The 17,040-nt window shown below is 39.1% G+C and overlaps 1 protein-coding gene across 6 annotated transcripts in view; it reads left to right on the forward strand.

Moving 5' to 3' along the window:
- Nucleotides 1-6,589: 6,589 nt before the first annotated feature.
- mical1 (microtubule associated monooxygenase, calponin and LIM domain containing 1) overlaps nucleotides 6,590-17,040 on the forward strand; it is a 28,945-nt gene continuing 18,494 nt past the window's right edge. For 2 of the 6 annotated variants that reach the window (XR_013294936.1, XM_077572115.1), the window contains exons 1-6: nucleotides 6,590-6,788; nucleotides 12,875-13,156; nucleotides 14,582-14,789; nucleotides 15,951-16,058; nucleotides 16,149-16,230; nucleotides 16,376-16,531. Coding sequence is in view for 4 of the 6 variants with exons in the window: in XM_077572115.1 (XP_077428241.1) it covers nucleotides 12,899-13,156; nucleotides 14,582-14,789; nucleotides 15,951-16,058; nucleotides 16,149-16,230; nucleotides 16,376-16,526 (807 nt within the window). In the remaining 2 variants the exon portion in view is untranslated. Of the gene's footprint in view, nucleotides 6,789-12,874; nucleotides 13,157-14,581; nucleotides 14,790-15,950; nucleotides 16,059-16,148; nucleotides 16,245-16,375; nucleotides 16,532-17,040 lie in introns of those variants that run through there. The other 4 variants (XR_013294935.1, XM_077572089.1, XM_077572080.1 and 1 more) reach the window with 4 other exon arrangements.

Consider the following 17,040-nt stretch of genomic DNA (forward strand, 5'->3'; position numbering starts at 1 on the left):
TGCTGTCCTCTCGTCTCTTCCGAATCTTTGCACATTCTGTCGGTCGACAGATATCAGTCTTGGTTTTTGTTTTTGGATGACATTGTTAGCTAGTGTAAATGCTTTGTACATTTTGTAAAAAAAAAAAGTGTCTGCCATCTTTGTGGAATTTTCTAATCAAAACAAAACAAAACATGGAATAAGCACTTTGACCGCTTTTAAAATCCTCCAGAACCAGAAAAATGATGGATAATCTATTGCGTCATGTTGCTTCAGTGATATTCACATTGAGGTTTTAGGGCATATAACACATTTGGAAACATCACAATAATTTTTAAAAGTCGACTTCTTGGAATTTAGGCCTGTACGAGCTTTTTGGTGGATATTTTGAACTTCTTCAGAAAAAAATCTACTTTGACAGTTTTACTTCTATTTGAAGCAGTTTTTGCAAAAAATAAAAATTTTCAAAAGACAAAATAAGCCATCCAGCAGAGGGTGCTATTGCCCATCATGGCGGCAACCTGAGATTGAGGAATGATTCTGTTGAACACTTATTCCACAAACGAAAAATTTATCATAAATCTGTTTTTTATATATATATATAATAGTGCTGACACATACATGGTATACTTGCAAAAATATATATTTTTGGGTTTAATTCCTTTTAACTCTTTGACTGCCAGACGTTTTCAAAAACGGGTTGTCGCCAGTGCCAGCCGATTTAAGCATTTTGAGTGATCTTTCAAGGTCCACAGAAAATGTTGTGTTTGGACTATGGAAACACACATACTACCAAATGAAAGATTGGACTCTCATCTTTCATCGGAAAAAAAAGTTTGTTTCTACCTTATTCCGTTCTTCAGTAATCAACAATAGAAAACGGTTAGTTTCACCGAAATGCTCTGTTTTGAAACAAAAAGCGGAGAAAAAGAGCTTTTTGTGAAACGATGTTATTTCATGCACTCTAGTGAATTGTACACTTCTTTTTGTCCATGAATGATGCCACAAACACCTAAATAGTGCTTTACTTCTGTAAAACGCTTTCACCAACAATGAAAAAGTGTTTTTAGTTTGCAAAATACGTTTATTTCCATTCAACAGTGTAACAATTTGACAAAACTATTTCGCAAACTATTTACAAATGTGTGCAACTGTGGTACTATTTACAATTATGTGGATGTTTCAAATACAGTTTTTCTTTTTGTAACGCTCTCCTGCGTGCAAGGAGACGCCAGGACTCGCACACAGTTTACTTTCACTTTCGCATTGGTCCGTTTTGCGTGCAAACGTTACACTTTCTTGACGGCCTTTTTTTCCGGGGAATAAAAAGCAAGTAGCAGACTGTACACACTTCCTCCGATGAATATGCATTGGACTCGGGGCACTCTTCATCGTCCGATTGAACGTCCGCCTGAGCGTGCTCGGTTGTGCTCCGCGTTTTCCGGTGTTGGCATCGCTAGCCCGTGAACCTTTTATGACGTCGTCATAGCCGCCGCGTCAACGCTTCCAACTTCGCCGTCAACCTCGGAGTCACCATCATCATCATCGATGATGATCATCGTCGTCATCAATGTGCTCTTTATAGCGTTGGTCGATGCTTTTCGTCTTTGAAAAAAACGGCTCGACCGTGAGCTGCTTGCAACCGGTCGCCATTATGGCTTCTTCAGCCATTGTCCCCCTCAACACTCTAGCCCCGCCTCACGTCTTCTGCTGACGCCTACCCAATCTTGCCAAAAGAGAGTCATTGTTGCCATCTAGGGGCCAAAAATAGTCATTAGGCTCACTAGACCTGCTTGAAACTTTCAACACAGCTGGGGAAGGCTTTCCTCCACCCGTTTCAAAAAATATATTAAAAAAATTGGATGACGTCTTTTAACGTCATTGGCGGCCCTCCGTAGGTTTTTACTTGACGTCTTTTAACGTCAGTGGCAGTGAAAGAGTTAAAGTGGAATTTTCAGGCATCTGATCTTTAGTGTGAGTTGCCTTTTTGAAAGAAAACGTTTTTGGAAGCAGGCTGCAGATATTTACAGGCGGAATTAACGAGAGTTTTTGCGCCTGGAACGTCAGTTGAGTGCAACTCGAGGAACTGGTCAGGGCTGATCAAGTGATAACCCACCAATGATTTCAGTGGAGCGCAACAGACGGACAGAATGTCGTACTTGCAGAAGCGTTGGGTGACGTTGCTGTTCTTACCCCGACGGACGGCTCCTTGGCGGTGACCCTCAGAGACGGCGCCGATTATCAGTTTGGCGGTTTATCGTGATTTTAAAAAGTCAAGCTTTCGAGTAACCGCTAATACTGGCTGTCACCGGCAATGAGCTCCTCTTTTTTTTTTTTAAGGATGCATCTAAGCAGTGGCACCACATGATGGGCTGATTGCAGAGTTGAGTAAAGAAAGTGAATTGCCTCCAACATTGGCACAACACCAGGTTGTAGGTTCACATCTGCCACTGCGGCTTCAATGAGGGACCATATGTGCAAAATGCACGTGCGCATTCATTGATAAGCACGATTTCCACCCCTCCCAACCAGCCAACAACAGATTTTAGACACTCTTACTTTAAGCCCTGTATATAATATACCAAATATTTTCTTTTCTTTTCTTTTCTTTTTTTTTGTCATTAAAAAGAGAGCCATATAAAGCCGTTACTTAAATGGTTATAACATCATGACACCAATGCTGTTTGTTTCCCCGTCTATAGCATTTTACTTTGTTTGTTAGCATTAAACTAAATGGATGTGTTTCTTTTAAATACTCAACATATCATTCTCTGTTTTATAATAGTTTGATGGTAAACCTAAACTAGTGGTGGCAATCGAAAGCTTAAAGCCTCTTTTTTTTTCTCTCTATCTGCTGAACTGCTGCTTGTACTGCCACCATAGAAAAATTTGCCCACAAGTCAAAGCAACAAAAAAAAAAAGTCAAGTTGTAGCTCAAGGCGCCGCTGTATATTCATTTTTTTTTTTTCTGGAGATACCAAATATTTTCAATTGACTGAAAACGTTGCCCTCCTTAGCTCTAGTCGTCAGGAGTCAATATTAGTCTTTCGGGTCATGTATTGATAGATAAGGAAAAGCAGGACAAGGTGAGCAGATGGAAAATGTCCACATGCGTGCTCTTTGCATTGTCCAAATAGAACCAGAATGAAATACAGAGAAGACATTTGTGCTTGACTTTATGGGAGCAGATTGCCTTCACATACTCACAATTAATCTACAGCTATTTTGATGATTATTTAGAGACCTTGTCCAAATCCACTGAGTTCTGCCTCTCAACAGTAAACATTCTCTCCCATTTCTGTCATTCTCCATGAGAGCCGACTGTCTTTTTGTGTTGAATCTAAATAAGGCATTTAAAAACATTTGCTTTTATTTTGAAAATCAATGATTAACATTTTTGCCAATTTTCTCTAAATTGTTATGGACCAAAATGAATTTATTATTAGTTTCTGTAAGTTTCTGCACTGAACATTTGAACTGATGCCGTTGGAAATTAAAAATATATAAATACATTTTGCTCATTGATCAAATGGTTGGATTCAGCTTAAAAACGAAGCATCATAAATGTAATGTTGGGGTTTGTCTTGTCATATTTGTTGACGTCTGTAAAGGATGATTTATGAAACTGGCCTTGCGTAAAAGTGGAACAAATACACGCAGCTAAACTGCTTGCAGGATGTTGAGACATCAAATCAGTCACTTCCTGTGGTTCTTCATAAGATGTAAACAAAACAAAAAGACGTCATACGGTACCTGCACAAATCTGCAGTGAGGTCCACTTGAGCGTTCCCTTTGACTTCTCCCACTCAACTGCTGCTACGAGTAGTTTTGAGTGGACAAGGTCACAGAAGGGGTCTGCCCAATTGAAGTCCTCTCAGCCAATCACAAGGCAGCACTCACCTCCACCTGGCGGCAACAAGTGCGGGATCGCGATCTAAAGTTAGATGGTCCGATCATGTGGAAAAGCAGTGGGTGCTAGGTTGGGGGGGTCTTTACTGGAAACATCGTGGTGTGACTCCCGCCTGGCCCGTTCTCACAAAAGGTCATCGGCGCCTTCCAGGATGTGACTCACTCCTAAACTGCACGTGGGCTCGCAGGCAAGAGAGCAAATGCTTGGAATTGATTCCTCCTCGTTATTCTTAAGAAAATTAATGCCATGCTCAAAAATGTTTGGAATTTTTTTTCTTGTAATATTTATAGTCTTTTGTTGCAAACATATTAATAAGACATTCTCTTAAATTTCTGATTTTTTTTTCAATGTTGGAAAAAATACATTAATTTTCTCATGTCGTTCTATTCTAAAAACAGTAACTATTTTTGCAAAATTTTGATTTTTTAATGTCGAAAAATTATTTTTTATTCTGATATTTTCCTCAGAATAATGCTTCATTCCCATAATCTGATGTTTTGAAATTAAAAAAAAACTTTATTCTAGTAATAAAGTACTTTGTTTATTCCAAATAAGGGTAATCTACATCTACTCTTGAACAATTCAGTTTTTTTTAAAATCTAGAAATATACAACTTTAATCTTGTAATATTGCCTGTTTATTAATATATATATATATATATATATATATATATATATATATATATATATATATATATATATATATATATATATATATACATACTACTGTATTCTGAATTTTCAACCTAGGAAAAAATGTTCAACTTTATTCTGGTAGCATTATGCCGTTTCCCCCCTCAAACAGAATAAATTGATTATCATTATCTACTACTATTTTATGCACTATTCTTGTAAAAAAAAAAAAAAATAATTAAATGCAAAAACAATACATTATTCTTTTCTTTTGTCAAAAGAAAAAGAGACAAAATGATATTCAAAAGTGCACTTATACGTCCACACTGCAGGTCTTAATGCTCAATTCCGATTTTTGGGTGAAGTCCCATTTTTGTTTTTAGTAAGCGTTCATATTACCTACTAATTAAAATCTGCTGTGTGGGCGTAATACGTCCCCAAAGTGACCCGCATGCGCAAAAGATACGACGTCGCTCACAACGTTTGTGTTTGCGGAAGTAAATACGTATGGTCCAGTGTACGTGTTAGCGCCGCTGCTCATATTTTTACCAGTAGTAAAAGTAGTGATGCGGGAAGGGGTAGAAATAATATTTTGTGAAAATGAGGCGAGCCTGTTTGAGCGCCTCATCTCACGGCGACCTGTCCTTTTTTTTTCCTCCTCTCTGACGATGACGTCACGTCATTGTCGCGCGTATATAAATGAGCAGTCTGAATAGCTAAATTACTAATTTCACCACCACAAATGTCATCTTTATACTTAATGTTTGACGTGGGATTAAATTAAAGTAAAATATAAAGTCACAACTGTTACTCGAAACAACTTTGCCGATTCGGGTATACGTCCCGGAGCCGTGCGCACCTTCGGATGCTTCATGGATAAATCAACCTTAATGCCCCCGCCCGCGCAGAATGCATATTGGACTTTTGATGACGTCGAGGTCAGATATATGCCACCTGGCCGTTCAGACTGCGCTCGCATTACAAAAATTCGGATACGTATCCGATTTAGGAACACATATGAAAGTGACCCAGGTCAGACATGAAAAAATCGGAATTGAGCCTTTCAGACTGACATTTTATTTTTATTTATTTTTTGTCATTGGGCTTCTTTTCCGGGATCTGAGATTTTACATTGAAGAAAAACAATTCTGGTAATATTGTGCAATAAACCTTACTGTCGTAATGTTGGGCCTTTTTGTTGCGTACATACTTGGGTATGTGACGTAGGAGGAGTCATCTAAAAGGCTACTTGAGCAGTGACTCGCGACACACACACACGCACACACACGTCAGTGACATCTAATTACTATCGAAATTACTGACTCAGCAGACGAACGCTGAGCAGTTCAAATATATCCACATTAACTTTGTATTGGACCTTCTACATTTTCAGTGTCAAAATCTTGTGTTTTTTTAAATATATGTGCTACAAGTCATTCTTGTACCCAACAGTATCAAACAATTGTCTTAAATGGGGAATAAAACCACAACTCAATCGAGGTTGACGTGCTTTCTCTCCTTTTGCGATCACGCTGAGGTTGAGAAAAAGAAAGTAACGTGGCTATTTTTGACAAAGTAAAAAGAACACTTACGTGTTTTAAAACATAAACAGTTGTTCTCAAGTAAAAAAAAAATCTCTTGATATCAGTAACAAACTAAACAAATTATTTGTACTTGGTTACGTGAATGTCACGCCACTGATAATTAAGTGCAGTAATTGTAAATGTCCACTAGGTGGCAGAGTGCGCCCTTTCTTTTGAGGCCTCCACGCTTTGTTACGTTTGCTCACGTCTTCAAGTTAAAAACATAATACATGCTGCAGGGATTAGGATTGACTACTTAAAGGGTGGTACCAATCATACAGATACTGTACTCGATTTTTTTAGGTATCTATTTTACTTGAGCATTTTATTTTTATGCTCTGTTCTTCAACCTCCACGTGAAAAAACGATTCAAGTCAAGTGTTGGCATAGTGTGACGTCATCCACGCGGTGATGGTGTGACGCCAGCTCGTGTCGTGTCTTTGAACGCACCAAACGGGCGCGCGCCTCACACAAAGTCCCGGAAGTGCTCGGCAGCGCGCGCGCACGTGCGTGCGTACTGCGTGGTCTCGCGAGCGAGCGAGCGACGCAGGTGAGCTCGCGCACTTTCGTCACCTGTCAGCAAAGAGAAAGCAGCACAAAACAAACCGAGCATGTACTCGACGAGCAGGATGCAGTTAGACAGACACGCAAGCGTTTGTCCGTGAGCGGCCACGCGAGAAGGAAGTAAGTTGACGCGATTCTTACGACGAGCTTTTCGGATCCATATATGGATGTGTCGCTGCCTTTTGTGATCGAGTTTTTATTGTTGTCTCAACTGTATGTTGTGACCTAATTAAGTAAGCCTTGACGTATCAAGTGAGGTTTTCTGTCGTGTTCGCTGCAGTCCTCGAATGACTTGACGTTGAGTTGGAGCTTTCAAAGAGATGGTGTTGATTTGTTTTTTGTTTTGTTTTGGCCCACTAAAACAAAAACAAAAAAGTGCATATATAGTAGTTCTTCATTTTCTTGTACATTAAAAAAAAAAAAATCATTTTGGAGGAAAATCTGTACCCAAAATAGTTATTTTGCTTCACTCTGCATTGATATTACAAACTTTCCTCCCTTCATCCAGCCCCTAAAAACTATTTAAGCTAAAGTATGTTTAAGTATTTGGTTTAAGAGTTATTTTCATAAAAATCGATGAATAATTGTAAAGGACTTTTTCTAATTTAGCATGATTCTTTCATACGCTACTTGCTTTTATATGTTTAAATGTCTCCCATGCGGAGTCAGCCATGTTTGAAGTCCTGCCTTGAAAACGATTTAATGGTCTTTATACATTTGCAATCACAGTAAAGACATGCAGTTTTTCCGACAAATTCATATGTAGCTCAGAAAGAACAACTTTTATTTTGCTGCCTGCCGTTGTGTGAATTCAAAATGGCTGCCTGATCCTGGCACTGCAGTTCACAGGTCCCTCGGGTGCATTGCGACTACATCATGAGGTTTCCTCCAGTGGCATTAACAATGAAGACCGCTTGTGTGACATGGGATCGTTTGTAAAAGAAGCTTAAAAAAAATGTAACAGAAGCTAAAAACAAAAAGAGCCAAGACAAGATGGATTTGCATTAGTTTTCAATGAAATCCATTAAGCAATGGATGGAGATCAATCCGATAGCCAGATAAGGAATTACCATTTTCAGGAAACACGTAGCAAATTATTCCGTTTGGTTTAAGACACGTAACAACCATGTGGTTAAAAAAAAAAGAAGCAACAATTATGACCCGTTTGGTATCACCCAGAGTTGGTAAACATTCAGCGACAAGCTCCATATTATTGCTATCAGGCGGTATCTGTAAAATCACTACTTTCCGGGATGTCCACAAAACAAAAAAACACGCCATCTTGCTTGAGTTAGCAAACACTGCTCTCTTCAAGATGCACTTCATTAAGCCTTTTGTTCCTCTTTAAATTATAAAGTATTAACACTGTTGTACATCTAGATTTTATTTGCTTATTTGGAATCTTGCATCTTTTATGAACATTGAGTTTGAGGTATTGAAGTGAGTTTGTGGCATGTGCGGCGTGAACATGAGAAGCAAACGTAGTCATTGCGAGCTGCATAGGCGTCAAAACTGCAAGCAAGCGTGCGTGTCTGTGGGCGCCAGATAACACCAAAAAGCATCTTTGGTGCTCCCCTTGACAATCAATTGCTGTAGAACGGCTCCTAATGAGTAAGGTCCACGTTTGCTTTGCATAGGGGCTTTTTCCACTGCTGGAACTTTTGGAGAACTTTTCAATTTACCTTGGTAAAATTTAGTTTGCACGTTTTTCCACCAACAACAATTTCCGTGGTAATTAAAATCTCAGCAGCAGGGTCTTGCTGAGCCCGGCTGGAACTTTGAGGGGGTGGGCTGCACTTACGGAGGACCAAAATTGAAAACAAATAAATGACTAAAAGTGAAAATAAAAAAACGGATACAAAACATAGAATTAAAAAATTAAATGAAAAATAAATAAATATAAATGGAAATAAAAATAACAACAAAATACATAAATGCATAAATAAATAAAAGTACAAATAAAAAATAAAAATAGGTGTGATTGTGAGTATGGTTGTTTGTTTCTGTGTGCCCTGTGATTGGCTGGCAACCAGTTCAGGGTGTACCCTGCCTACTAAGCCAGCTGGGATAGGCTCCAGCACCCCGCGACCCTTTTGAGGAAAAGCGGTCAAGAAAATGGATGGATAAAAAATAAAACAAAACGAGATGCAAAAAATAAATCTAAATATAGTCGAAATAAATACAAAAATAAATATATAAATAGAATTAAATATCAATCAATAAAAACACTCTGCTCTCACATTTATTTATTTATGCTGCAGACACTCTGCCAGGATGAAATGTTATTTAAAAAAAATATATATATATATATAAAAATAACAAAAAAATACATAAATGCATAAATAAATAAAAGTACAAATAAAAAATAAATTAAAAACGAGATGGAAAAAATTAAAATAAATCTAAAAATTGTTGAAATAAAAAAAAAATATATATAAATAGAATTAAATATCAATCAATAAATAAAAACGCTCTGCTCTCACATTTATTTATTTCATGCTGCAGACGCTCTGCCAGGACAAAATGTTATTCAAATGAGGGGGCGGTCCTAAGCGTGTCTTGGGTTGGACTGCGCCGTTGCAAACTACCTTTCGTTGGTCTAGTGAGCGCCTCGGTGAACAAGGAAGCCTCGCTGGCTTACATGGAGAGCTCCAGCAATGGACGACTACCACCCAAGACACACTTAAGACCGCCCCCTCATTTGAATAACATTTTTGAATTATATTTTTTATATCCGTTTTTATTTTCACTTGTAGTCATATGTTTAATAATTTAGTCATTTATTTATTTTGAATTTCGGCAGTTTTGATCCTCCATATGCACTGACCAAAGCTGATTGGGTGGTCAATTTCGGGGTGGTGTTGTTTTTACATCGGCTGGGCTCATCAAACTCATACTTTATCAAACAAATTTGAATTAATTACCGAGAACTCTTAAGTCGCTGTGGAAACACAAATTCTAAATTTCCCCGCGGAACTTTCACAACCAAGAAAAAAAAAAAAAGGTGGAAAAGCAGCTTTTGCATCTTATTCACAATGACTTGGCCTGATTAACGATGGCTACTGCGGTTGGCACATTTGCGGCACGCCTCTGAGGTTCTAGCTTGAGGCCTCGGTGCCGACCATCCCGTGTGGAGTTTGCGGATTGTTATGTTGGCTTTACTGTAGACTCTAAATCAGGGGTTGGAAAACTTTTGCATCCAGGGACCATCCCTTACATTAGTGTATGTAGGTGCATATTTAAAAAAAATATATATTTATTGCAAATTATTTTGCAGATACCCATGTTTATGGCCCCCAGTTTGAGAACCACTGCTCTAATTTTGTCCATCAGTGTAAATGCTTGTGTATGTGTGCCCTGCAATGTTGTTAAGCCTCTTGCCAAGCTGAAGCCAGCAGACGCCTGCATGACAAATTAGGCCGTAGCAACAACTTTTCAGATCTGAAGAGCCACTTGGCTTCTCCCCCTCCCAAGTGCTGCTGGTTTGCACACGACTGTCTGCATAGAAACGTTTATTCATCCGTCGTAACTAAATTTGGAAACATCACATCGTGATCTTTGTATTTTTAGCACGGAACTCAAAAGAGGATGTTTGCATATTCTTGAAGAGTTAGGATTGGTGGTGATCGTTTGGAAGTATTTTTAGCTTTTGGCAGGCTTTCAAAAAGCAGCCAGTCTTCAGTCTGCTTCCCTTGCGTTGACCTTAATTAACGGCGGCAGGGCAAAGGCTGGCTGACGTTTGTTTCGGTCGCTTTGCCGCCTCAGGCAGTGCAAAGTGCAATGCATCAAGGAAGACGCATGCCATGCTTATGGGGGCTGATCGTATGTTGAATCACTGGTGGGACTGTGCTGTAAAGGATGGGAAGGGTTGCATACCTCGTTTTCAAAGAAGGACATGCAACAAGTATTTACCCGAACATATATTTCAATGACGAGTAATTGAAGCAGTCATAAAATACGGAGGCGCCAAAGTCCTGTTTGGGTGATCATGTTTGATAAGGTGCGCCAGCTACACTTTATAGAGCTCCAAAGTCAACACGGCTTGGGTCAGAGTGTATCGCAATCCGCCACGGACGATATTTACTACTCGTTTGCTTTTGCCTAAAATCAGGCAGCCTTGCTACTGCAAACATTTCAAAATGTTGGCAAAGTCACATTACAACATATAGTAAGATATTCCTTTTCACAAGTATGCTTTACTCATCATTGAAATTATTTGGAATAACACGTATCACTTAATCCTTTTATTTATTTATTATTCTATTTTCGAATAATATTTTTTACATCCGTTTTTATTTTCACTTTTAGTCATTTATTTATTTATTTAGAATTTTGGCCGTTTTGATCCTCCATAGTTTCGCTTCCAGCACACGACGAGGCACCTGGCGGAATTATCTAACTACTAGTTGTGTTTCAGTGATGTCACAAAAGGACTCACAATGAAGTCAGCTTTCACATGCGTGTTCACGTAATGGTAACTCTCAGGCGCAGCTGGAAGCCCGCGTGATCAGCAGATACAGTATCTTCCGGAACCGTTGCCTTGGATACTTGGCAGAAATCTCACTTTCAACAAATACTATAAACACGTACGGCAGGTTCAGCATAGACACGTTTCATTGTTTGACTGTAATGTTGACTGGAAAGATTAGCGTGCGCTGCTAAACAAGCACTTTAAGTCAACCGAGAGAAGACTTTCTTCCTTGTTACATTTCGACTTTTGAAGAAATGCAGCTTTTTTTCTTGCCATTGTTGCATGAATACTTCTTTTGTACAACTAAGACTTTGTTTGGTTCTTATGTTCCATTTTCATTCTACTCGATACGTTTTTAGGAGTTGTTGCAAACTTGATATTTGCAGTGATGTATAATTACAGTACTCATACTATTATTTTAAATTCTAATAAAACAAAATAATTTGTAATATAGGGCTGCAACTAACAATTATTTTAATAATTAATCTTTTTTTCCCGCTTAATCAATGAATTGAATTATTTAAAGAATCTTTTTTTTTATTTTTTATTTTTATCCATGATCCTTGATTTAAAACCAGGACATTATTTCAAACTGACAGTGTAGAAAATGCACAAATTATGACTCAGTTACTGGTTTGGTGTGTAACATCAGCCAGAAAACAGGCAAAAATTGTTTGATTGTTGTTTTCCAAAGTAAAATCCCATATTTGCAAAAGTCTTTTTTTGTTCAACGAAAATCAGAACTACAGAAATCCGAGAATATTTCTTGTTGAGAGGCTGAAATTCGATCACTTGGATCACTTTTAAGTTAAAATTTGGTCTCTAAATGATTAATGATCACAATTGTTGTTGATTAATTAGATAATTGATTAGTTGTCCATTAGCTTTAGATGCTTTTTACATCAACATTATCCTGCTGAGTGCCTGGAATTGGAATAGTTTCCAATTTCATGACTTTAAAGTATTACTAAGGAACTTTTCAACCATAATCAAATATTTTCATGACTCTTCTGATGAAACGTCGACTTAAAACTAGTTGAATGGTACCTTTGCCATGGCCTCAGGGGGTCCGTATCATTTTTACTGGCACTAAGCAACTTTGAGGAGGATGGTAGGAACATTGCCACACAAATAAACTACAAGTGCTGACTGCTTTATAGCATACGTCAAAAGCTATCCCGGATGAAAGGACAGTCAAGGATCAACATTGGCCCGGATTTCACTCGCTAGCGTGAGCTACAAAACGACGCAATGCGCTTGTCCTCATAGGAAATGTGGTCTTCCTTCAGACATAACAACAATACCGCTTTCGTCCATATGGCGTCGCTATAAACAACATAAACTGAAAGTTCCTTAGTGTTGCTTTAAGACAAAATGTAGAAAAGTCTGCAGCAATGCCAAACATGTGGAAAAAGTTAAACACTGAAACCAACAAGGAGCTTTTCACCTGAGGCTATACGTAAGCATGACACTAAAACACGGACGTGAAGGTCGCAAAGTAACAACAAGGAGGAGGAAGTTGTAAATGAGTCAGCCAACATGCGCCGAGTTGATTTAATCATCAGGCCTGGCCTATCATTAGAAGCGAGCGAGTGGGGAACTTCCCATCACGCTGGAAGACTAGATGACACACACCTATAAAAGTCTAGCTGCCAACAGCAACCAGGTCTTTTGATCAACATCCTGCAAGGCAGAAAGTCATCCAACCTAACCTTGAACCTCTTTTTTGCGCAAGGCAGCGCGACGGCTGTGGTCCGCCATGGCGAGCCAGGACCCCGTCAACCCTTCGCACGCCGCCTTCGACCGCTTTGTCCAAGCGCAGGACTGCAAGGATGTCCAGCGACACTTCCATGAGCTCTGCCAGCAGCTGGACGTCAACCGGAAAGACTTCCGCAGCTTTTACGGGAAGCTGAAAGAGAGGCTCAACTATTGGCGTGCCAAAGCTTTGTGGACCAAGCTGGACAAGAGGGCGTCTCACTCGGACTACCAGCAAAGGAAAGCATGTGCCAGAAACAAGGTACTGCTAACATGCAAGTCTTCACCTTTCAAAATAATCAGTGACAGTTGGTAGACAGCATATTGACTTTCAGTTACAGAGAATTAGCATATACTGTAGGGCCCAATTGATATATATTTTTTTAGGCTGTTGCCGATACCGATTTTTGGCAGAAAAAAATACTGATTACAGTAATCTGATGATTATTTTTTTAAATATATAAAAATATAATGCACAACATTAACTCCCCCCCCCCCCACACACACACACACACACTTTCGCTATTAAGATTAACTCTGCTTTGAATGACAAGTCCGTAGCATGACTTTATCATCAAATTTCATGAAGTACGCAAGAGTATTGTATAGATTTATGTGTCAATAATGAAACCATTCTTACTTGTTTACAACTGCTGTACTGTATATGGTTAGAGTACATAATTAGGCTGGAAAAATAGCAAACACGATTATTTGATTGAGATTGAAATCGTGATTAAAACAATTTGTGATTTCTAAACTTAGTATGTATTCAACTACTGAAGCTGCTCAACTACTTAAAAGTCAGTTAAGACAAGAAAAAAAATCCTTGCACGTTTGCAGCCTTGAATTTTGAGAAAATAAATTATTTGAATCCTTGAAATATCAACTTTAAATATAACAAAATAAAACAATAAAGTGACATAAGAATAGAATCAACTAAAATAATAGCAACTGAAAACAGTAAGAACAAATACTGACTGTTCTTGTGCGTTTTGGCCTCTTAGGGGCAGTGTGGTGCCGTGCATCCATGTTGTACACACTTAAAGTGAGTATGGAAGAAGGTTATGATTGAATTCTATTAAAATAATTCGTTTTTCACACATTGGGAAAAATGTGTGCCTTTGCGTAGTGTAATCTTACCTGTGGGTATTTGTTCGCATAGCATTTGTGTGAATATTCATTATTTGAAGTAAAAACACTTAACATTCGCTTTTAGCATTAGCGCTAGGCTAGCGATGTTTTAAAAGCAAAGCATGTTATGTATTTAAATATACAGTGGATGTAATTCTTATTGTCATGTGTTTAGTTTTACAGTTAACTCCAACTGGGGTGTCATTAAACATCTTAAAGGGCGTTTGGGGACAACAGAATAACCAGAATAACATTCGCTACACACTTGCTAGTTGCTAATGCTACGCAAGCAAAATGGTGCATTCAGGGTACTTTAAAAGCGTTGGAAACTTCGATTTTCTTTGATTATAACTTTACAAGGGGAAAATAATCTGCCCTTTGGCCCAATTGGGCCCTACAAATAAACATAGACAATTTGGTAGCAACACACTAATAACGCACTGTAAGCATAAGAAAACACTTTTTGCCTCTAGTTGTGGAAATCTTCGCCAAAAGGTCAAAATGCGGTTGAATTTTGATTATTTAGATTGCTTGATGATTTGTTGGTCCCGCGCAGTGTCTGATCCTGGGCGCCGGGCCGTGCGGGCTGAGGGCGGCCATCGAACTGTCACTGCTGGGGGCTCAGGTGGTGGTGATAGAGAAGCGAGAGACTTTCGCCAGGAACAACGTTCTCCATCTGTGGCCCTTCACCATCTGCGATCTCCGCGGCCTCGGCGCCAAAAAGTTCTACGGAAAATTCTGCACCGGCTCGCTGGATCACATCAGTAAGTGACAGCTAACGCGCCGTAGTGGGGGGGACCGGGGGAGTCTGGACTTGTAACGCGTGTCAGTTGGTCTAATCAGGAACAAGTTAGGAATCACCAGATTCACCTTTCGTGTGCTTAGTTTAGTCCACAAGTGGAAAAGTAGTGTCATAAAGCAGATGCAGAAAAAAATGTGATTCATTCAAAAAGCCACGGTCTCTAACTGAAGAAACACTGAGTTGGCTGAACTTTGGTCCAACAGTAGCAAAAGCCATAAACAGAAACTCCTATCTTAATCCTTATCCAAAAGGAAGAGGAAACTAGGTGCTATTTAATTTTTTATAAGGATTCATATGTTTATTGTATTTTAAGTCCTATACTCTGCAGAACCACAGCAATTATGTTTAAATGTTTTGAACTAAAAGCTTTCACAATTTGTAGTCATGTAAGGTGTGTTGCAACTGACCCGAACATTGGGGTCAATTGTAACATTTCTAAAGGATTAAATTAGGGGGTTTGTGAGAGATGAGAAGAAGTGTTTTGTTTTTGTCTCTTTTCCTGCCTTGCCAGGGCCTTCGTTTGGGTAGAGATTCATATAATTGATTCCATTCGATTTGGTTCACAATTCACTTTAATTTTTGATTCAGTTAAAGATTTCATGCAGTACCAATTTTTGTTATATACATTTATACATTTGTATGTAATTTTTTATTTAAATAATATAAGTGAGAAAGATTCTGAAGTTTCTTAAAAGTGCAACAAGTCATGTGTTTGTTGAATGTAAGAAAATACTTTTAAATTCCTGTGAACAGGAAATATCACAAAAACAGCAAGATAAAAAAATAATAATTTTGGGCATAAAAATTAAAATCTGCTTTCACTATGTAAGTTTTGTTTTCCCATGAATGTATGGAAAAAAGACATCAGAAGGATTTTCTTTTTTTATATACAGTATTAGGCTACGAAGAGAAAAATTGATTGATTGATTTTTTTAACACAGCCTCAAGTAGCACAATGAAGGCAAAAACCACAGCTGTTTCAATTATGAATTTTAGCATATGCTGCATGCCGCCGATTGCTGGACAGCGGGCCACAAATAGCTCCAGGGCCTTCGTTTGGACCCGCCTTATTTAACTTGATGTTAAGACAGTAAAGATTGAATGAACCTTTTTGGGTTTTTAGGCATTCGTCAGCTGCAGTTAATCCTTTTAAAAGTGTCGCTTCTCCTTGGGGTGGAGGTTCACACCGGAGTGGAGTTCCAGGGTCTTCGTGAGCCCTCAGGAGACAAAGGTACCCTTCGGACCTTCTTTGCTTGACTCGTTCAGTGCCATGCTGAGCCTCTTCTCACTTTTTTTTTAAAATATTTTTTATATTTGACAGCTTGGACTGCCAAGGTGCTGCCTGAGACTCATCCCGCTTCAACTTTCCAGTTTGATGTTTTCATTTCAGCCGGCGGAGGCAGGTTCGTCCCCGAGGGTGAGACTAACGACACGCTTCTGTCGGCCACAACCGGCTGCAGTCTGACATTTTGCGAGGGCGTAAATAATGTCCTGGTTATCATCGTACTTCACGTTCAACATGTTCATGGCTCCCGTTCTGCTTGCCAGGCTTCAAACACAAAGAGCTGAGAGGCAAGCTCGCCATCGGCATCACGGCCAACTTCGTCAACAGCAACACGGCGGCGGAAGCCCAAGTGGCCGAGATCAGCGGCGTGGCACGCATCTACAACCAGAAGTTCTTCCAGGACCTGCTGACTGAGACGGGTACGAGTCCACATGTGAGCAGATGACAGGAGGGCTGGGAAATTATGAGGAAAAAAAAGTCACCATTATTAGGGCCCGAGCAGGTTTTGGAGGTTTCCCCCTTCCAACACAGGCTGATTCCAATCAACAGGATCGTTATCAGGCTTATGCCGAGCGTGCTGATGAGCTGATCATATATCAGGTGTGTTGGAGAAGGGAAACATCCGAAACCTGCAGGAGTCCGGCCCTCGAGGACCGAGTTTGCCCGCCCCTGACCTAGAGCCTCGAAAACTGTGAGGCATATATAACGACCCACAACGTACAAAAAAGTATTTTAGAGCCATTGTAAATCTTATTGGAAGTCCACCATTTTGATTTTCTTTTTTGGCCTTTTTTTTATATCATATTTTAACAAACTCCTCCTACAAAAGTCATCCGATCGTCCTAAACTGTCTTCAAATTTTGCGTTTTTCATCTAGAGATGAAAAATTCTTGAAAGCTTTTTATTTTGTTGCACACTGTTACCATGG

Source organism: Vanacampus margaritifer, chromosome 1 (genome assembly GCF_051991255.1).
Source record: "Vanacampus margaritifer isolate UIUO_Vmar chromosome 1, RoL_Vmar_1.0, whole genome shotgun sequence".
In the NCBI taxonomy this organism is placed as follows: domain Eukaryota; kingdom Metazoa; phylum Chordata; class Actinopteri; order Syngnathiformes; family Syngnathidae; genus Vanacampus; species Vanacampus margaritifer.